The 22347-nt window shown below is 33.8% G+C and overlaps 1 protein-coding gene across 10 annotated transcripts in view; it reads right to left on the reverse strand.

Moving 5' to 3' along the window:
- The window catches only part of KIF6 (kinesin family member 6), a 163267-nt gene that overhangs the window by 118929 nt on the left and 21991 nt on the right, over positions 1 to 22347 (reverse strand). For 9 of the 10 annotated variants that reach the window (XR_007903786.1, XR_007903787.1, XR_007903788.1 and 6 more), the window contains exons 6-9: positions 20099 to 20228; positions 10421 to 10627; positions 5036 to 5179; positions 1176 to 1262 (exon numbers count right to left, since the gene is read on the reverse strand). Coding sequence is in view for 5 of the 10 variants with exons in the window: in XM_051782876.1 (XP_051638836.1) it covers positions 1176 to 1262; positions 5036 to 5179; positions 10421 to 10627; positions 20099 to 20228 (568 nt within the window). In the remaining 5 variants the exon portion in view is untranslated. The remainder of the gene's footprint in view (positions 1 to 1175; positions 1263 to 5035; positions 5180 to 10420; positions 10628 to 20098; positions 20229 to 22347) is intronic. The other variant, XM_051782878.1, reaches the window with a different exon arrangement.

Consider the following 22347-nt stretch of genomic DNA (forward strand, 5'->3'; position numbering starts at 1 on the left):
TTAAGGTAGTTAAGATGGGCAACAAATTCCACAACGAGCACAGAGCCATATAAAGTCAAGGTACCTGTGTACCCCTGCCTTTTCCACAAGGGGGGACAGTTTTCTAACTCTCACGAGTCCACTTTGCTTTACTTGCTAAATGATCCTGCAGAGCAAGACATACCAAACTCGTGGAGTATTGCTCCACAGGATGTAGTAAATGCTCAGGAGCCTGCATGTGTTACACCTCAATCAAAGGCTTCTGTGGCCATGGAAGAAATCTTTTGCATGATTTGCTACTATAAAGCCTACACAGGAAAGAAAAAAGAGGACAGACAGACAGAAATGAAGAAGTTGTTCAATGCCTACTGGGTTTATTTTTTGGCCTCTCTTTCTTCTTAAATTGTTTTACTGTTACTATTAGAAACTGCTTGGAGAGATAAATAAATAAATAAATGAAAAAGAAAAACAGCAGAAAACCTGACAAGAATCTTCTATTCCCATTGAATTTCAAGGACAAGAGACAACAACAAAAAAGTACAACCATTAACAATAACTGAAATATGATAATTACCATTAAGTAACAATTAATGAATTGTCACTTGAAATCATTAATCATCTAATCCCCAAGTTTTAGACAACAAATGCTTCTTACATTATATAACCTAATATTCTGCAGATTCTAGAAATCCTATTTCTATCTGCTTTACTTGTCTTCATTTTTTTTCCTAAAGGTAACTTCTCAGAATAATTTCTTCCTAGCTAAAATGTTCTTTGACCAATTTCAAGGAAGAACTGTATCTGTATGTTTGTTAGCATTTCAGTGCAGCAGTGTGCTTTCGCCAAGTGACTAATAATCTTAGCATATTTTTAAGTGGTTTAGAGCCATCCAATTATGTGTTATTATGATTTAGAAATTAACATTCTGAAAAAAAACAACACAAAACCAATAATGAAAGTGACCATTACTCTTCAGATGCTTTAAGAGTTGGTAAAGCCTTTAGAGGTTTTATAATTGCGTCCAAAAGAAAAAGAGTAGAATGGTAGTTATTTTACAGAAAACAGTTGGAACTTGCATCTAAAAACAATTTATTGGGATGATTCAGTATAAAATTCTCGACATCAGTTTGATTGCTACTGATTATTAAATTGTAAAACAAGCAATCTCCTTCTCTCTGCCCCCAGACAACTCTCACCAATCTGGGGTCGATTTCTTCATTAAGAACTGCTTCATTCTTAATAAGAGCAACTCGCTGTGCAAATCTGCAGGTTGATATAGATTCCTGGAAGGAAAAGAAAAATAAAAGAAAAGAATTTCTCTTAGCTTTGCACTAGGTAAGTAGACCAGACTGCTAACGAAGTCATTAAACTATGTTTCTATTTTTTGAGCATTTTACAGAAATATTCTATCATTTCATGTTCCAAAATAACAATATTCAAAGGAAATTAGGTTAGCATATTAATGAGAGTGACATATAAAACTGTTAAATCATAGTACATATTTTATTGATCCAGTTAATCTCCTAACCATTTGTGTTTCAGATAAGTGCCTGACTGGCACTATAGGATAAGAAAGCCATGCTATTTAGAAGGTAATAAGGTTTGAATTATGAGAAAAAGAGAAAATTATCTAAAACTATTTTTTTTTTTTTTGCTGAAAAAGGGACTAGATCATTTTATGTAAAAGACAGCAGGAAAAGAGATGAAGGGAAGAGTGGAGGTCCAGGAAAAATGAGAAACAAGCTGGGAGACTGGGAACTAGAAGGCATACAGGAGAACCGTGATACCAGATAAAAAAATGTCAGATGAGCTTAGATGGGATACAGGAGAAAGGAAGGCAGAAAAAAAAAGATACAAGACTGAGTTTGTGGAGGAAACTCTTTGATAATCAGTGCGTACTCCCATCTAGGGCACAGAATGAAATCAAAGATCCTTATATGTACTGTTCCTCCTTTGAAATCAGCTGATACTTGAATGTCAGACCCTGCTAGAGAACTGTACGATAAAATTTTCTGAGATGTGCTATACTGCATTTAAAATGGAATTTACATGTACTTTACTACTGTAACAGAATTGATTTTCAGAATCAAAGTAATTCTGCAGTTTTCAGTCCTCTAACATATGAAAATACCAAATTAAATGTTATGTTCATACAGTTCTTTTTCTGCAGGACTTCTGTCTCTGTCAGTGCTTGAAGGGGTGGTATCTGAATTAGGGTTACATGAGGAAAAATACTAGTGCTTCTTGCCAAAACATAATATACACAGAGAATCAAAGGAAAGGAAGGTCTTAAACTAAGACAGTTGTAAACAGTATTAGCTGTGTTTGCCTCTGCTGTACAGTTCCTGTGCAGTGATGATTAGCTAATGTGATTTTAATTAAGTTCTGTACATATATTGAGTACAGTTATATGTACACTACACATACATACATTTCCATCAGATCTCTTTGCCCTGTTTAGTGTGAAGCATATATTAAATTAATGAGTAGCTAATCAATTCAGTTCTCGATGTTCAATATGTAAGCTTACAATTTATTTATTCTATGCCATGAAAACAGTCATCAAGCCTGACATCTAATTTCCTAATCATTTTTCAACCATGCTTATCATCCCAGCACCTCAGGGCTTCACAAGAATTAGTCAACTAACCCTCTAGTTATTGCTTTGCTGCAAGTGTGTGGAATGACTACACTTAACAGAAAGGAAAGTGAAGTCAAAAATACCGAAAAAATTATATGCAGTTGCTATCAATATACAATCTTCTGTTCAAAACAGCTTCCATTCAGCTTCAGCTACAGATATAATAAGTAATATATCTATAATTCAGAATCAACATCTTCATTCAAGCACTCCACAAAACTAGAACAAAAAATGTGATGTAGTGATCTGAAAAATTCTGTATAAACTCATTGGTAGGAGTAGGGATATAATCTAGTTCTCTAGGATAGTATTCCATTTGTCCTCTTCATATGAGGGCCCTTTCTTGAGTTCTCTGCTTCATTGCTTTCATTGCAAGAAACAACACTGGATCCTTAAGAAAGCAGCTTTTATTATACAACTTCAATTCCCACTGAGTGGTAGTTCTGTCTTGTGCTTCATTCATGAATGAAATGTATATCCCACGGAAAAAAATAAGCAAACATGTAAACCAAAGATAATGACTCATGCACTATCCTAATTCTGACATTTTCTAATGACTTATCATTAATTGATAGTAATTGACTTACCATCTATTTATATTATTCAGACATATTAACTTATCATCTGTCTATATTATTTGGACATATCAGATTGTGGGGAGCAAGGAAGAGATTTTGGGGGTTTTTTTTATTTTTTTTTTTTTTTTTTTATTATTTTTTTTAATTTTTTTTTTTTATTTTTGGGAGGACTGAAGAATCAGATCTGTTGTGTGGATTGTATATGTTAAAGCAAGAACATGAAACTGTCAGTAGCGTACTCTGCATAATTGCTTGGGCTAAATATTCCCAAAATAGAAATCTAGAACACAACATGAGATACATATACCTGATGAATTGATATACAAAACGGTGCTAATCTCACAGAGCCTAAAATAAAATTAACAAACTTACCCAGTTGCATTTGTAACAAGACAATATGCTTGCATAATTACATGTTTGCAAGTCTGAACAATCTGTTTTCATTTAACAGCAAAGTCCATTTTCTAAAGAAAAAGAAGTCTACAACTAGATGAAGTATGGTTTTAGTATAATGCTTTCCACTGTATTTCGGAAAACAGTCTTAGGCTAAATAGTTTTTTTTTCTTGTTTATTCACATTAGAATGCTTTGATGTTAATAAAATCAGGAAATAAATATATTACAAATGGCTTTGAGCGGGGGTTCTATCTATTCACATCACTACATATTTTAGAATAAAATACACTCGACTGTTTCAGTTGAAAGGGATCTACAATGATCATCTAGTCCAGCTGCCTGACCAAGTTAAAGCATGTTGTTAATGGCATTGTCCAAATATCTTTTAAATACTGACAGGCCTGGGACATCGACCACCTCAGCCTGGTCCAATGTTTGACCGTCCTCTTAATAAAGAAATGCTTCCTAATCCAGCCTGAATCTCCCCTGGCACAGCTTTAAACCATTCCCATTCATTCTATTGCTGGATATCAGGGCAAAGAGCTCAGCACCTCCCTCTTTGCTTTTCTTCCTCAGGGAGTTGTAGAGGTCAAAGAAGCCTCCTTTGCTTCAAATTAGAGAAGCCCAAATTCCTCAGCCACTTCACACAGGACATTCCTTACAGCTTTTCACCTGCTTTGTTGCCCTTCTCTGGACGCATTCAAGGACCTTCACATCTTTCTTAAGTCATAGGGCTCAGAACTGCGCAGTCCTCAAGGTGTATGCAGACACCAACACTGCATACAGCAGGATAATCACTTCTTTGTTGCCCTGAACCCTGAGGAACATTGCTGGAGACCAGTCTCCAGCCAGATGTAGCCCCATTCACTACAACCCTTTGATAAAAAAAATACAGCCCTTTTTGTAAACAAAGAGAAGAAAACATCACTACACATAATTCCAGGGAAGGAAATTAGTAAAGGGACATAAAAGTGTTTAAAAAATTTCCATAAGTCTCAAACTACCCCACCCAATTCCCTCTCTCCCCTAGTGAACTCTCCAGCTGTCTACCACACTCAATGAAGTTTTGACTCCAAAGAAGTCTAACAGAAGTTCTGTCAAGACTTTCAGTGGAAATGCGTTTTCATAACTCAGAAATTTATTCCTCAGGAAATCAGTAAATTTAAAAAAAAAGAACAGTTCAGTACTAAGTGCAAATCATTTCCCAACTGCTCCTTGACTTGAGATTACTTAGAGAAAAGTACATTTCCTAATGGATATGTGTATATCCTAGTGCAATTTCTACAGATAAAATTATCTCCTGGAAACAAAGTTTTTTTTTTTTAATAAGGATAAGAATTAAAGCATACACATTTGAATTGTAAACTAGAATAAAATTCAAAAGAGCAGGATCTTTAGAGAAGTGGAAATTTTTTTGTTCAAAATAGATAAAAATAACATACATCTATGTTTCTTTTGTCTATAGAGAGTGTTGCTATCATGGCAGTCATGCAGTTTCCTCCCAGGCTGTCTCTTAGCACTGAAGTCATCATAGAGTTTCGATAAGGAATGTGGGACCGGTTTTTCTCTGCAAGGGCAATTATTACCTAAAACAATAGCAAAAACAGAAAGGACTTGGAAATTTATATACCTATTAATGACTGACACATAAAAGAACAAAAACAATCTACTCAGGAACTTCTGATACAATAAAACTATGCTTATGCACCTTAGCTGCAAACCTGCTGGTTTTATTGAATGAATTTCAACTTAAATTTCAGCATGTTTATATGTCTTTGTAGGAGCTGGACCTGAAAGACCAAATAAATTACATTTTATCATACCCTAGCCTTACAATCTCTCAGCAACATGGAAAATGAACACGATAAACTCAAACCCACAGATTTTCCTAGAACACAGGAACATACTGAAAATCTTCCTCATACTTTTTTGCCTTAACAATAAAATATGCATAGTATTCAAGTAAAAATTTGCTCAATATTTGCTAAAGCATGCTTTAAAAATTACACATTCTTAAAGCATGTGCTTCTTAGATGGGTTGATACATTTATTTCTGAGAAAATGTCTTGGAAAGCAAAGCACAAATAAAAGGGTGCATGACTACAATGTACTGCTGGAAAGAAATGATTCAGTTCAGACTATATATGTCTTCGCCAAAAAGGAAATTGTACACCTCCTATTCTCAGTTTCCCTTCTCAGCTGTTTACATTATGAGACCTAATTATTATTAAATAAAAGGCCAGATTACCCCATGATCTCCTGTGATGTAAAAGATTTTAACTGTTATCAGGCCAAGGACTGTACCGAAAAACTGTAGCTATATGAGTTGTGCAAGCTCTCCTAAATCATTAGGAGTTGGTTTTTCTTCAATAATAAATATTACATTCCAGTATATATTTAATTTATGCTGCATTTACAAAAAGTGTTATTTTAGAAAATTTAGTAGCAACTTTTTTGTGGCACTAGTTTCTCTTAACAGTCTTCAGAAAGTTAAAAGTTAAAACTATAAATCTTACACTGGCAGCCCTGACAGACATGAATGCATAATATGAAAATTACTATCTTGTAAAGGAATCTGGAAAGCCGTTCCTGGATCAAGGTTTTCAAATCTCATATTTACAACTTGTTATATAGAAACATGTTAAAACTTTGTTGGTTTATAATATTGCATAGAAACCTCGTAGTAGTCTAGCACATACATTAATAAACACACTGTCAGCCTCTACCACACAGAGACTATAATCTGAATAGACAAGATGGGAAAAGAGCCAGAGGGAAGATATGTTATTTCCATTAAAAATGGGAACTTTGTTACAGAGAAGTTCATTTTTTCTGAAGCTCATGTAGGAAGTCTGTAGTACAGGTGGAATCTGAACCCTCCCACACTAACACTGGAAAGTTTTGTGACTAGCTCTTATGAAGCAAAAGCCACTGTACTGTCATAACACAGAAGATTTTGGTCTTAAGTCTCTTTAGTACAACCTCACCTAAATCACTAAATCAATCTTTACAATGCAATCAAGGAATCTAGAATAGAAAGAGGAGAATCTAAAGGAGAGGGAAATAATGTTCTTTCATAAAGTGAGAGAAACCACCTGTACAGACTGAACCTGGGTCCTCTAACAGCCACAAAATATGATAATCAGAAAATTGTCTCATTTAAGAAGGCATTATTGTCCTTTTAATAGAAAAAAGGGTGGGGGTTTTTTTGTTGGTTTTGTTTTGTTTTGTTTTGTTTTTAATACCAGTAGATCTGAGGTTAATAATATTACTAGACCAGGGTTGTAATATGCAATATGCTGACTGAAATGAACATAATTTAAGGCAGAAAGTCTCATTTTGAGTGGGTCAAAAAAAACCACTTTAAGGTCTAGTTAATTTTTTAAATGTGGAAGCTGCCAGAACTATACTTACTTGCATCCTGTATGACACATTATGGAGTAGAGTAGGTACAATCACTCACAAATGATTTCACTGAAATGTATGGAAATATTGTTAAGCATAAAGGAAGGCCTGAGACTCACAAGTGGTTCTGACATGATATGAAGTGTGTCCAAGGCTCCCTGTTCCAGGCCACATCCTTTATGCAAGGACTAGATTTGCACTAGTACCTCATGCCAACAGGCAGCCAAAACATGTTCTCAGAGCATTCCCAAGAGAAGAGGAGTTTGGGGTGCTTGCAGGTACAGAGCTATCAGGTACACTGTTTCGTGTATCAGACGCTCTGAAGCTATATGCCAACCTCTGAGGTCTTTTTTTATGTCTCCCATCCTATCTCCCATTTCTAGTAGAGTTTAGCAGCGTAAGCTCTGGTCCTTACAGCAAAAAAAAAAAAAAAAAAAAAAATCAAACTATTGCTGATGTCTTGTAGTAAATTACAAGCATTCTTACTTTTTAGACAACATATGCTTATTTGCAATATATATTACAGGTCTTGCTGGAAATAATTCACCCCAAAATCATGATTTTCTAATCAGAAACAAATACATGTATTTCAATTTAAATTATTTAAAAGTTTCTGGTTTTTCTGTTACTCTAGTGTCCGTACATGTTTATTAGGAAACACCAAACAGAAAATTATCTTTTATACAAGATGTGAATAAATCTAGCGTTTGATGATTGGTAGTAATTTCAAATTTTATTAAAAAAACCTTTGGTAGGTATGGGTAGCAACCACTCACTAATGAATAAAATCATTCAACATTCCCTAAATGGAACACATGTTAGATGACAGTTAACAGGCATATTCATTAAAGCAGTGAGAACATTGTACTCTACTATTTTGGGGAAATAATTCCATTATAGTGTCAAATCATGTGGCAGTATCACTGTCAATTTGCAACTCTAAGTTTGGTCCAGGATACTTTATGTTGTGCATCAGAAGGGAACATCTACATACACACAGTTACAATGCAGTTGTAATTCCAGAACATGCTACTGCATCTCTCAGACAAAGAAAAGCTACCCAGACATGGTAGTAGGGACTTCTAAGTTCCTGATGTCATTTTAGATCAGCTGCATGACACTATCTTCATTTTTCTCTAGACACAGAGGCCACTTGGAGAAAAAGTGAGTTTATTTATTTGAAGATTTTTTAAACACGCTGTGAATATTTAACAAGTAGACCAAGTGTGGTAACACAGAACTCTGTTCCCATTGTCATCTCAATAAAAATCATTTTACATGACTATTGTATTGTGAAAAGTGTTTAAAAATGGCATAATTTAACACTAAACCACCAGTAGGCAACTGAATATCTGAGAATGTAAATAAGCTGATTTGGAGGAATCAATATACTTTAATACTAGTCACTGAAGGGTCAGAATTGAATGGTTTAATTCTCACTGAACAAAGAGGTATTTTTTATAGTCTTCAGCATCAGAAAACATTTTTATTAATGATACACAATCCCAGTCAGAATCCAACGTGCTTATTTCCGTGCTTATTTCTTCTAAAATAGAAATTAAAAGTTGCATGAAAAAAAATATTCGTTTCTACAGCACTTCAGACCTGAGTATGTGAAAACACACTACAAAGATTATTAAAATCAACCTCATACAGGCTCATGCAATGTTGCATTATAAATACAGTAAAATCATACAGTAAATAAGAAGGATTGTGAGTATAATTTGTAGGATTCTGAAGTGGTCCACTTTAGAATCACTAATCCTTATCACTCCCCTTGAGTAAAACTGAAATACAGACTTTTTTTTCAAGGTAAAATTTAAACAAATGGGGGGGCTGAAAAAAATTCAGGGTAATAGTAAATGACTGACTGCCACCTGCTGTGCTTTAAGCTTCTTCTTTTGACAGATGAAATATCTCTCATTGTAGGGTAAATAAAATGCAAGAGATTTGTTCTTGTTAACAGGAAAACACACAACACAGAAATGAAAAATATTCTTCCCAGCAAGTGGAACAAACAGTTATATTTCCTAATAATAATTTTAAAGAATTGTCACATATAGACACCCACAAAATTTTCTGGTTTTAAGGATTTCCTCAACTGTATATTTTACTAAATAACACATATAGTGACATGTAAATTAAAAAGGACAAGTTTAAATTTCAGAGTTAAGCATTTTATCTTCTCTCTACCCCCTTACTTCTCCCACTAAATGAAAGCCTCACAGACCTGATGTGGTCGTACATAAAAATTTTTAAAGAAGCCTTAGGAAAAAATACTGTATTCTCCATCAGAATCCCTCCAAATAATTAATTTCTGGCAATAAGAACAGTGTTTACTGTACTGTGAAAACAATATTATGTATTCAGCCTTAGGAAGAACTTAATTTGTTTTACAGGTGTGAAGTCTGAAATGAACACTTGAAAATCTTCAATGATTGCAAATTAATAGTACAGCATTCACAGAAGAGATTTCATTCATTGTCAAGTGTTTCTTACCTGTACTTGGTGTTTTACAGCATTCTAAACATAGAACGTACAAACCATCACAGTAGATCAGGGAGATATATATTAAAAACTTAATAATAATTACAAATTAACAATTATTTAATTTTTGTAAAAATACAATTAATCATTGTTAATAAAATCTTTCATCTCCAAATTTTCCATGTACTGCTGCTATCTTAAGAATTTTTTTCTTAAATTAGTAAGATTAGTTGGGAGTAATCTATTTTCTCATTATTTGCCCTTTCCAAAGAGGAAAAACAAAAAGCAACAGTGAAAGGAGGATAGGGATTTTAGCATACCTTGAATCAAGAGGCTAAGTCTTTTCCAGTAACAACAGCTGAATGACAAAAATTTGTGGAGATTTATTATCATCGTAGTTACATCTGTGAGTAGTAATAACTAATTATGGTAGTTACTCCATAAATACATTACCAAAGGTAACTCCTGTCTTAAAGAGATCAAAGATTCTCACTGGTAGAGGAATAAAACAACACATGTTGTTTACCTAGTAATTTACCATATTACAATGCTTGAACCAAATAAAACCAAAACACTTTAGTTCACTGATCCTTGAGTGATACATCCTGATCCCAGCCGTGGAAGGGGAAGAAGATTACAAAAAACATTTTTAGTAGAAATATGGATGCAATCTTGCAAATATATTTAGTACTTCAGATAAAACAGGAAAAGTATTTTGGAAATACTACCATGTATACCTACTATAATCTTACTGCTTAATTTTTAAGCTTAATTTTTAAGCTTTTCCTAAATTAAAATATGTTAATTTAAAGGAAGAGCTATCAATACAATTTTTTAAAATTGCAATAAATATCCTAATATATCAAGTTTTCCAAAACATTGCACGTTGCTAAGCAGGGATGTAGTAAAGGGAGAAATGTTTTACTCAATTATACCTGTTCCAAATAATGTAATGACAGGTTGATATATTTGGCTTCTGTCAGCAAGTGACCTCCAACTCCAGTCTTTGCAACACGTTCTGATCCAGCAAGGTCTACTAAGTGCAACTTGGAGCGCCTGATAGTTGCAGATCCAGGTTCCTTGCTGGAGACGTGAACAGTGAAAATGCAGTGAGATCGGCTTGAGGCTTGATTCATTGGTGTCTACAGTGAAAAGAAAGGAAGAATCCTCAATGTTCAGTGAGAAAATAAATTTAGGTTTTTATAGCTTGACAATCTGGCAATCAAAATCCTCTATCCCCTGAGATCAGCTCAGTTGGTTAGAGTCTGGTGCTAATAACATCAGGGTTGGGGGTTTGTTGCCTGTCCAGGCCATTCACTTAAGAGTTGGACTTGATGATCCTTGTGGGAACCTGTGACTATGTGATTGAGCACATTAGCAAAGCAAGTGGTCTTACTATGCTAAGGAATATTAGAAAAGGGCACCTTGATCAGAGGGAAAGTTACTAACTCCTGATCTCTGAGAGGTTATCAATTTCCCCATTGGTGCACACTTTTTTCCTTTTTTTTTGTTTTGATACATAGCTATCACTATAACTCAGACTAGGACTTTCTATAAGGCTTCAGACTTTTGCATTATTACTTCTATCAAAAAAATTAACTTGGCAGAATCAGTGTCAGAATTTTATGTGACAGAACAGAGTTTTCATATTCATAAAAATACATTAAATGTATGTACTTGGAATAAACTACTGCCACATTTCCTTAACTAGACATATGGAAATTTTTGGTCAATTTTTATAGATGCTCAGTTTTAGCATCACTTTAAAGGTTTTCTCAATATACTTGAAATGCAGAACATAAAATTTTAAACAGCTCTCAGTTATTTAGATTTCAAATGACCATATGCCATCACATATGCACTTTTCTTTTCTTAAGAAGACATATAAAATATCTTTAATCATCTAAAACACCTTTCATTTAGTTGTATGAAGATATTGTTAGAAACTTTAAAAGAATTCCTTAATATCCTCATTTTATAAATAGCCAAAGCTTTAGACTATGGAGATTAAAGGTTAGCATACAGATAGTATTTTTATTTATAAACTATAACAAGTATGATAACATTGTTTTCCGGGCATAAATGCAGAAAAATAGGGGACTGAAATAAATTAGCAAATTAATATTATTTACTTAGCAACTAAATCTATATTTATAGCTGCTGAAAAAGATGATAAAAAATCCTGGTTATATTGTCTACATTAATCTCTTGTCTATACTTTATTCCTCTGTTTTTCTGGAGTAATTATCTATGTAGGCATACCCTGTGATTCAGAGTAGAAATACCAACATATTGCCTTTTTTTACATAGTCTGCTTGTAGATGTTAAAACAGTCTGCCTACTGCAGGCGCTGAAGATGTTGTCTTGTTAACACAGAAAAGACAGCTCTTAACAGAATGAGTGCAAGATGAATAATCCTGTAACAGGAATAATATGGACAGCTATACTGCTTGGTTCAATTGTCTTAGCTTCCATTTCCCCATACTTTTTTTCAGCCTTAATAGTGCCAGCAACTGAGTTGTTTTTGGGAACTGATTCAGTTCAAAGGAAAAAAAAATAAAGTCTGCAAACCATAGATATTTAATCTGGATTGGTTTCTCAATTCAGACACAGCACAGCTATGGACAACTGTTCTAGTAAAATACCTGAAAATGGCAGCATAGAGGGCGTGAACAAGTAGGTAGTGTGCAGGAACAGCACACACTTGTAGTTGTTGGTGAGAATTCTGTATGTAAATTACAGCCTTAGCACCATTTTCTCTTGGTCTGCTTTATCTAATAAAGGCAAGCTCAAAGAGAGAGGGAGAAGAATTTTGAACTTTAGTTTATACAGATGAGGAATTTTAGAATTTGCAGTCCTGTGAAATGAGCATCAGAACATCAGAGTGCCATGAGGTCTTCAGAGGTGAGCAAATGAAGAGGAAGTGAGTTGTAGAGTTGGAATGAAAATAAATAGGCTCAGGGAAAGGTGAAAAGAGAGAAAATACTCCAAAACTTACTTAAAATGCAGGTATACTAAGAAAAAGTTATATGCTGTGAAAATGTACTTTATTCAGCAATTCTGATTCCATGATTAATCAGAGCCAGCTTCACTTATTTTACTAGGACAGCTATAATTTTATTGCAGCTCTGTGAAGCAGGACTGGATATTTTATTTTTTCCAGCTCAAAATCCACAACAGAATTAATATTTAAGGACATTCTCCTCAACAGAACTGATATTTGAGGATATTTTGCACTACAGACATGTAGTCATACTATACTGTAGACAAATCTAAGCAGATAAGTCTGAGATCAAATATCAATACAGATTCAGCTGTGGAAGTAAAAAGTAAAGGTTGCTGTAAAAGAAGCAGAAGTTACCATACTTCTGAATATTCTTAAGCAAACTTGTGTTTCACGATGCAGCAAAGCCTCATGTATTTCAAAATGTGCTTTTAGTCACACCTGTTTAACGCTAATAGAGGCAAAAAAAAAAAAAAATTGAAGTATAAAAGGAAATAGTTTAAGGACTCTGAGTTCCAAAACAGTGCAATATTTCTTCTATTCAGTCCTTACTGTCTACTGCAATACACTAGCCACAACTTTATTTTGTGTGTTCCAAGTAGATTTGGCTGGACTGGCCATTAGAAATTCTACTGCCTTTCTCTCCACAGCCTCCTTTTTTCATGTGAATGAAAAAATGAATGAAGCTGATTTGTGAGTCATTGGCTAGAATCCCAAACTCATATTTTTGTAAAGTCCTTCTTCAGAGTAGAATCATGGTTTAATAAGACACCAATACTCCTTTTAACAATGTAATGCTATCTTTGCTTTGCAGTTCCAATATGTAGGAAACTCTGATAGAACTATTGCAGGAAGCATGAAGCAATAAAAATTTAAACTGTTAAATAGGATGAGATCGTGAAACATTAATTGCAGTCATAATCTCCCACACTTTGCTTCTTTTACCACATAAGTAGATGAAAAGCATACAACAGAAATGATGACTTGTCAGCATCTTCAGTCCAAAACCAAGCCTTTTTTTTGTTGTTGTTGTTTGGTTGGGTATTTGCTATCTTAGATATGCAACTTCTGAGAATCACCATTCATCTTTTTAGAAAGTTTGAAAACTGAAAACTGAAAACCAAAAAACAAAAATTTCTGGACAGTGTCTCAGAGCCTACTAAAATGTTCCTTTAGTGGCTTTCAGAGTTCATTTTGGCTTTGTTAGCAGTATTCAAACCATATGTATATGAAATCATCCTCACACTAATTTGATGTGATGAAGGAAAAAAAAGAAGGAGGGGAGTGGCCTGGTTCTCAGCAGATGGTTGCTATTGTGAGAGTTATATATAGAACAACTGATGAGCTGCAGTTACTTACAAAGAAATAGTTTTTTTCCAGGAATTCTGTGACATCATAAACCACTTAAGCAGACTTTGGATGCCTTGTGATATCACAAGAACACTACAAAAGAATTAATGCCAGGTCATCTGTTGCTGCCCATTTGTGGCAGGGTAAAAGAGGAATTCAATAACATTTAAGATCACGACTTCATAAAGCAACAGTGTTTCATTTGGAAACAATGAACAAGGCATATTTGAAGCCAACCCAGACTTGTTTCTTTCCAGGACCAAAATATACCTGTTTGCTGAAATTAAATAAATTGTATAGAAACTTTGTGACCTTAACTATTACATTTATTCATACAATGGTTGCAAGAAGGTGGTTTCTACTTAAATGAGAATCTACAGCACAGTCATCCTGCAAGAAACATCTGAGTTGGATGTTTCTGGCAAGGAAAATGTCATTAAAATGACCAAAAATTTGCTGGAGTCCAAGTTGTCCATCTTAATCTAATTTTTACCTATTTTAAGTCAACAAAACACTGCAGGAATTCTTCCCTATGTAGGAATTTATGTATTTCCCAAATATTTAATTTGTTGCCGCTTATTATAAATGTTGTTTTCACTAAGAATAGCCATAAATGGATGCTACTGGTCTAAATAGAGTTCTCAATAATTGAGGACCTAAGAGCAGGTTTCTTAAATAGGAGAAAGACATGTGAAAAGCTGTTTGAAAATCACCATTAGACTAAGAGAAGCTGCTACTATCTGGAAGAATAGTGTGTTGATTATAGCTGCCAAAACACTCTGACAGAGAAAATACATAAGAGAGTTCAGGACTGCTGGGACAAAAAGATTTTACAGGTGATAAATGCAGTTGTTCAGCCCTTATTGCAAACCATCTCCACTTGGCAGCTTATACCATTCCAGTGGAATCTTTTCTTCCTTGAATCAAAATATTTAAACAGCAGAAGAACGTGAATTCCCTGTGTGAGTAAATTAGTGACTAGCCAATGCATAAGTGAAGAAAGTCTGATTCTGAAATTTTGCATTTTTTGAGAATGAAAAGGTACAAAATTTTCTTTAAAAAGAGTGTTTCTTTTTCCTCTTAAGGCTTTTTCACTTTTTAACTTTTTGAAGAAGAGCAAGTCAAAAGAGAAAAGTACTGACAGCATCCAAGACTCATATCAAATTGATTTTCTCCAATCTCATGCTACTTTCAAAGGGATATCTGTAGGAAGAAGTTACGACAGCTATAGTCATTTCACAGTTCAGATGGATATCTCTGCCTAAGGAATATAAACTCCACCACTTCCAACAGAACCGAGCTATATGGAAGAGTATGTAAGTTGATGATAGGAGGTTCTCTCCTTTATATTTGGTAGATGAGTGAGACCTTAATATATCTTTAGTTTCCTTTCTAAATAATATGGTGCAAGTGAAAGGGCTCTTCACGTGTACTTAAGTACACTTGACACAGTCGAAATTGAAAAATTTTTGCTATGAAAATATAAGGATCAGAATAGGTGCAAACATTTCCTGAAAGCAATACTTTATCTTTCCATGTTTAACAGTTAGACCACAGGAGCTCAGCTAACTTTTAAAGTAATTAATACTCCCTGGTGAGGATATTATTAAACTTTATATTATATAGTGCCTTTTATCCATATAAATCCCAAAGCATTTTAACAACTATTCAAAGTAGCATGTACAACTAGTGATTTCTTTATCACACACTGAAATGAAAGCACCTGTGCTGAAATGACAGTGCCATGTAGTGCTAATAATACCAGGTTTTTTGGAGTGGAAATAAATTAATAATTGACACCAATGAGGAATCTAGCAAAGCAGAAAATTTTAATTCCTTCTGGAATGCAGCGCTAACATGGATAACCATGCATTTTTTGTCAAGTGTCATTTAATCTCATATGTTCCCACATTCAAATCCTATTTTTCATATTGTATCCCATAAAAAATGCAGTCAAATACTACAAGGTCTTTCTAATTATATTCAAGAGAATAACAATGGACAATAAATACAAACAGAATGAGTCCAATTCAGAGGTCACAAGTCAGTCCCCACAGCTATCTTTAAATCTTTAAAAGTTCCATTCTTTCTTGAAATAAATGTATTTAAACATTGCCAAAAGCTTACTGCTTCCCCCATGTGTACTTTGAACATTTTAAATGATGGAACATACAAAATACTGTGTAGTATGTATGCAGTACCAATACGGCGTAGTATGTATGGTCTTCCAAATTAAAAAAAATTAAGCACTACAGGTATAAAACCATATACTGAAACATCTCCTTCCTCATTAAAATGACGTACTTTTTCATTAGAGGAAAATTAAAGTCTAGCTGTACATACAACTGCAGCACTCAGACACATTAATCTCAGATAAAGATTTTACAGTTTGGAAATCAATGCATGTCCTTGGGAGAGAGACTATCTTACTCTGCTATGTTAAGAGAAATACTAAAAAATACCAAGAATTCTCAAAATCACAGAGGTTTAGGCATGTTATTTTGAAAGGACAAAGATCATAAGAGATTCCCATCACAAGAACTTAGAGAAGACCACTTCAGTTGAAGATATATTAACAGTAAACCAAAATGAAATGGTTTGTGAACACTACCTAAATGGCCAAACACTTATTTCTGCACAGGAGCTTTATTAAGATACTGCTGCTACGACCTGTGTCATATTGCAAATTAGATTTTGAAATCCCCTGTTTGCATGCATATAGATACCTAAATCAAAGCTGGCTTACAAAATTAAAATACAAAAAATGAGTTCAGATTTTATAACCTGTCACTGCAGATTCTCATGCATTCAAATGGAACAAGAAACTGGGCACTATGAGATAACCAAAAAATTTAGCCCTTACATTTGGCAGAGCTGCCAACAAAAGAATCAGTTTTTTGGGTTTGATCTCTGCCTATTTCTCTCTGGAAAAATATGAAACAAAAAATTCCTATTTGGATTTTTACATTATTAATTGTTTGTGCACAGATGTTTCCCATCTTACCATTTCCACAGCTTGTCAAAACTAGAGGAAAGGACCAGTTCTACACTGACTAATAAAGTAATACTACAAAAATTAGATAAGCTTCCTTTTTTCCCTTCTCATGAGCTATATAGTTATGTGTGGGAAAGAAGTATCAGTTATAAATGTTCCCATAGGTTCTGACATTTAATGAATGAATGAATGAATGTAGCCTGTAAAATACTTCTAATGTTATGATCGCTTTCTTTTTAGCACAATCATTGATGAAGGAAAAACGCAGCCTTCAAATCACAAGTTAGACTGGACTAGCACAGGTGATGCAGAAATTAAATTGTCATTCTTATTTTCAAAATAATCAACTCTTCAAAGAAGGGTTATTTAAGGGATAAAGCATCAGACTGCAATTTTAGAGGCTACAGATTTCATATGTGATCCAAGACAGTTGTCTGAGTTTTTCCACAGCCAAACTTGTCATTGTTAAAAAAGATGAATCAAGCATTTCTTTTACTTTCTTTTTTACTTAGGTTTATTAATCTTGCATCTTTTTTTTTAGTTTACTTAAAAGGGTTCTAGTCTTGAGAGTTCAAAAAGTATTATCATCATTAAGATTTAAAAATATTAATCTCTGAAGAAGTTATGTTTTAGGTCATAAGTCCTCTTTCTTAGATGTCTACATTAATCTACCATTTTTGCAAACACTGTTCCTCATTCTGATGTTATCATATAAAGTACCACAGTCACCTTAAGTGCAAAATGCCATATAATAATGGGGATAAATTCTGTAATGCTAAGACAAAGCAGCAATCAGTAAGTTCACTGAACTGTACTGCAACATACCTGCTGCAATCATAAAGGAAAAATTTATGACATAAGTACATAAAAAAAACTTCTACAATGAAATCAACCTCAGTTGGAGTTTTAGAATCATACTAGCATTCAGACTAAGCAAAGTAAATATTGTTGCAATATGTGGTAGTTATTCCAAGCAAGTATTCTCAGCATTTTTTCTTCTAAGTATTTTTTATTAAAGATCAATGAAACAATAACTTTATAGTGTTTATATAACAAAAAACTCTTGCAAAAGCAGCAAAACTGATGTTGGCACAGCATTTGCTTACCCAAGCTATTTAGATTAGTGAATTCTCTACTATTTGGGTGCTGCACAATCTGATGTCTATTCTTATTGTTTTCTAGCAAGTACTAACATGTTCCAAATAAAACTAACAAGTTGTAGATTTAAAAACAAGCTAAAGAGCATTTTCCTCATACAATTCACTTAAGACATGGAACCTTGTGTCACATGAGATTTCATGATAAAAATCTGGCAGGGTCAAAAAAGGCATCTGGGCAAATTCATGCAAAGAAAAAGTACAGCAAAAGTCATTAGTTGATAGCAGTCTGAAACACATACTATTGAAGACTAGAGATTTTTTTTTTTTTTAAGTATCATTATTGACTTGGTTTATCTTTTACTCATCTCTATATATTTTGCTATTGGCCATTACCTCAACTTGACATTTAATGACTTACCATGTTTATTAGTCTTGCTATTTGTTCATAACTTTCAGTGTTTGGGATATATATTCTCTTTCCAAATACAAAACAAAATTGCCCTTTACAATTGCTGATTTATGATCCTGTCACCCAGCAGCATATCATTCTTTATATATTTGGTCTCATTTTCATAGAGGGCCTCTAGACTGATCAGAGATTTTCCGAAGATCTTTCTCCATACAACGAATTCTGTTTTTCTGTTGACCCTGAGATTAGCTCAGCTGGTTAGAGCACAGTGCTAATAATGGCATAGATCGTGGGTTTGATTCCTTTATGGGCCATTCAGTTAAGAGTTGGACTTGATGATCCTTGTGGGTCCCTTCCAACTTTGAATATTCTGAGATTACTCACTATCATGAGAGGTTTTAAAGCTTCTGAAGTCAATGTTAACTTTTTGTCTCCCCTACTACACCGTTTCAAGTTCCTCTCCTCTACAATTTTTCCATTTCAATATCATGAAGCAGTTCCTTGACTCAATACTCATGTTTATTAACAGCCCTTAAATTGATTATTTCTTGCCTCTCAAAATGTAACTGTTGAAATAGTCCTTCTCGAGAAAGAAAAAACAAGTATTTTTTTTGACAATTTATATTTTGTGATCAACTGCTTCTTCCCCTGTGCTCAGGTGTACGTGGTCAGCCAGCAAGAACACAGAACTACTTAACTATTTAATATGCTTTAAGTGTCTTCCTTGTCAATGATTTATGATATATCTTTTTGGTGATACAGATACAGAGGAAGAAAACCCACAAAGTTCTAAAATAGAATTAACTGTATTGTAGTAAAGACACATTGTCAGTGCTCACTTTTTACAATACACTTTTTATATTTACATTCCTCATCCAAGCACAAAAATAAGGCAAAAAAGAATCCTACAGATTTTGGATATAGAAACACTTCATTTTAATTTTTCAGAAGCAGTAAAAACACGCTTGTCTTTGCATATTCGCATATATTTATTCTGAATTTGCTTTGCACTACCATTTGGGTTTTTTGAGTGTTTTTCTGTTTTTTTTTCTTTCCTTTTGATTTGGTGGTTGTTGTTGTTGTTATTTGTTGGGGGTTGTTTTTGCTGGATTTTTGCTGGGTTTTTTTGTTCTATTTTTACACATAACACAACATGTTTATGCAATAAAAAGAAAAAAAAGAAGGGACTGATAACTTATGGTAAGCACTTCAAAGGCAATTTAGTACTTAATCATAGAATCATGAATGATTTGGGTTGGAAGGAACCTTAAAGATCACCTAGTTCCAACTCCCTCTGCCATGGGCAGGGACACCTTCCACTAGAGCAGCTTGCTCAGGGCCTCATCCAAGTTGGTGTCGAACACTTCCAGGGAAAAACTTCTGTGGGAATTGTAGCTGACAATCCTGTGTAAGGGCATGTTTTCTAATCTTTAAATGTATATGTAAGATAATACATGCCACATTCAAAAGTCAGGCTATACTTTAGGAGAACTTTTGTATTCTAGTTATTTGAATTTCGGTAAGTTAAGACATCAACAACCACCAATCAGATTCACTATGGGAAAACAGAAAGCTCTTCGCAAAGTGAAAGCTGTCATCAGAAAGAAGCTTATTTACTTTCACTGTGGAAATACACTCAGAAAGAATATACTAATTTATCTCCAAGGACTTCCAAAATATACATCTTATGTGGAGAGGTTTATGACCATTTTAACTCTGGTGGCATTAAGGAGGATTTGGAGCAGCAATTCTCACCTCAGCAATCATTCTGTTGGTGTCTCCCAAGAAGAGTAGGTTTAAGGCTTCCTCTTCATTGGTTGCTTGCTGAAGAGACAAGTTTTTCAGATGAATGTTTTGATCAGAGTCTTCCATTATTGTCACTTTTCTATGTGGAAAATAAAAAACAACCACCAAATGAAAACTATAGTTTTAAAGCAATATTTGTTCCATACTTTCATTTTGATTGCATGTACCTAAAAGGTGAAATCTAAATCAATCATGATGAAAGAACTAAAGATGTGAAAAATAAATTATACCCATTAAAGGAAGTGCTGATTTTTTTAAATGTCACTTCTTTTTATTCCTTTATTACAAACCTTCACACAGAAAAGAAATAGTTGAAATCTATTAGTATTAGAGAAAGCTTTAGGATTTTTATTTTAATGAGATATAGTAAACTCTCAAGAGCAAGAGGTTAGATGAATCATCACAAACAAATAATAAGTGGGGGTTTGTTTTCTATTACCAAGCACAGATGATACACAAAACATACCATAATCTTGATGTACAAATAGGCATGGAATATTTCAGAATCAACACATCTGTAGTCAACATGTTTCTAATAACTTTGCATTTGTAAAGACTATTTCTCCTTTCATTCTTCTTAAATGGTAGTAACTACAACTGTAAATTATCCCTTTCTTAAATTAAAAGCAAGAAAACAGAATGATTTTATTTATTTCCACTGACGTCAGAAACACTCTTAGCTGTACTTCTATAAGCCGTAAAGTTTACAGAAAGGAAGTTAGATGGAAGTAGCAAGGATATGGCAAAAGCTCCAAGAGAGCTGTTAAATATTACTGAAAACCCCTCTAATTTATTCAAATAGTCCTTTAACATAAGAATTTTTTCTTTTGAAATGGTTACTTAGAGTTAAACTTTATTGGCATTACTGAGTAGCCATTAGGATCTCCTCATTTGGAACATTTTTTAGTATCCAACATGGAAGCCAAGTAGTTGCCTCACTGGCTTTGGAAAACTCCCAGAGGGAAGAATCTGTTAAAATGGAAGTACACTAAATTTGAGGATAAATAACCTATGCTTCAGGGTGAATTACATGTTCTGAGACAATTTAAAACAAGCAAGTTAGAACTTTTTTAGAAGTTAGAGGGTTTTTTTATAAAAAAACCTATTTTTACTGTGTAAGTATGGATAATACTTTATATCTATACATATACACCTATATGTTTACATATATGTATATACATTCTTTTTCACGTTCTTCAGGGTTAACCACAAGAGGGAGTATGGGGCTTGAGTTTCTATCAGTAGATAGTTCTTGCACGTTAATTACTTCAAGTTGCTTCAAAACCAGAAAGATATGGTTTTGTTCTGTTTTGTCTTTTTTGTTTTTTCCCCCAAACTCACAGAATCAAATCAAGCATCTAAGTAGCATTCCCTAGCATTGCACTTAGATATTGGGGAAGTAGTTCATAGTCTGATGGTCAAAACATTTGAATAGATATACAGAAAAAATTTTAACAATTGCATTATTCTCACTATTTTCAAGAATAAACACATGTAAAAGTACACACAATGCTTCTTTAGTATTCATAACAATTGCTTTTCCATGTATGATAGCCTTATTTTTGTGTGGTAGTGTAAGACATTACTAATACAGTCAGAAAACTCAGCTTCCCCATTCAAAGCATAAACCCCAAAGCATAATTCTGCTCTTGCTTTGTCAAGTTGTATTCTATCTGCAATTCCACCTGTGCATGCATGACACAGTAAAGCCCAGAGTGGTTCTGATTGCAGTATGATGCTCTGACTAATTTTAATATTTGAAATTGCATGGTAAGCATCATCTACCTATTTTTACAATCTAGGAAAACAATATTGTTTTATTATGCACATTTGGCATAGTATTTAAACTTTTAAGGATCTTTTCAGTCTACACTTTGATCAACGATCATTCCAGCTCAGAATACTCTGTGATTCTGTGAAATAATTTCCAGAGAAGTAAGATGTTAATTTGGATGTAAAGCTCTAGAAGATTAATATATCAGAAATGAGACAGTGCAGACCTCACAAAACAGTGACAGCCTCCTATACAGTGGCCTTGCAACTATTAGGAAGATTTCCAAATGGAAGCCTACATTTGCACATCTAGAGAGGCATCTATCAAAACTTCCTCAGAATGGTATGTTCCAAAACAACAACAAAATTATTTTTTACAGTGTTATAAAGTTACTATTTAGCATGATAATAATTTCTAGAGTACA

This window comes from Manacus candei, unplaced genomic scaffold (genome assembly GCF_025592945.1).
Source record: "Manacus candei isolate 608988 ecotype Guabito, Panama unplaced genomic scaffold, ASM2559294v1 h1tg000017l, whole genome shotgun sequence".
Lineage (NCBI taxonomy): Eukaryota > Metazoa > Chordata > Aves > Passeriformes > Pipridae > Manacus > Manacus candei.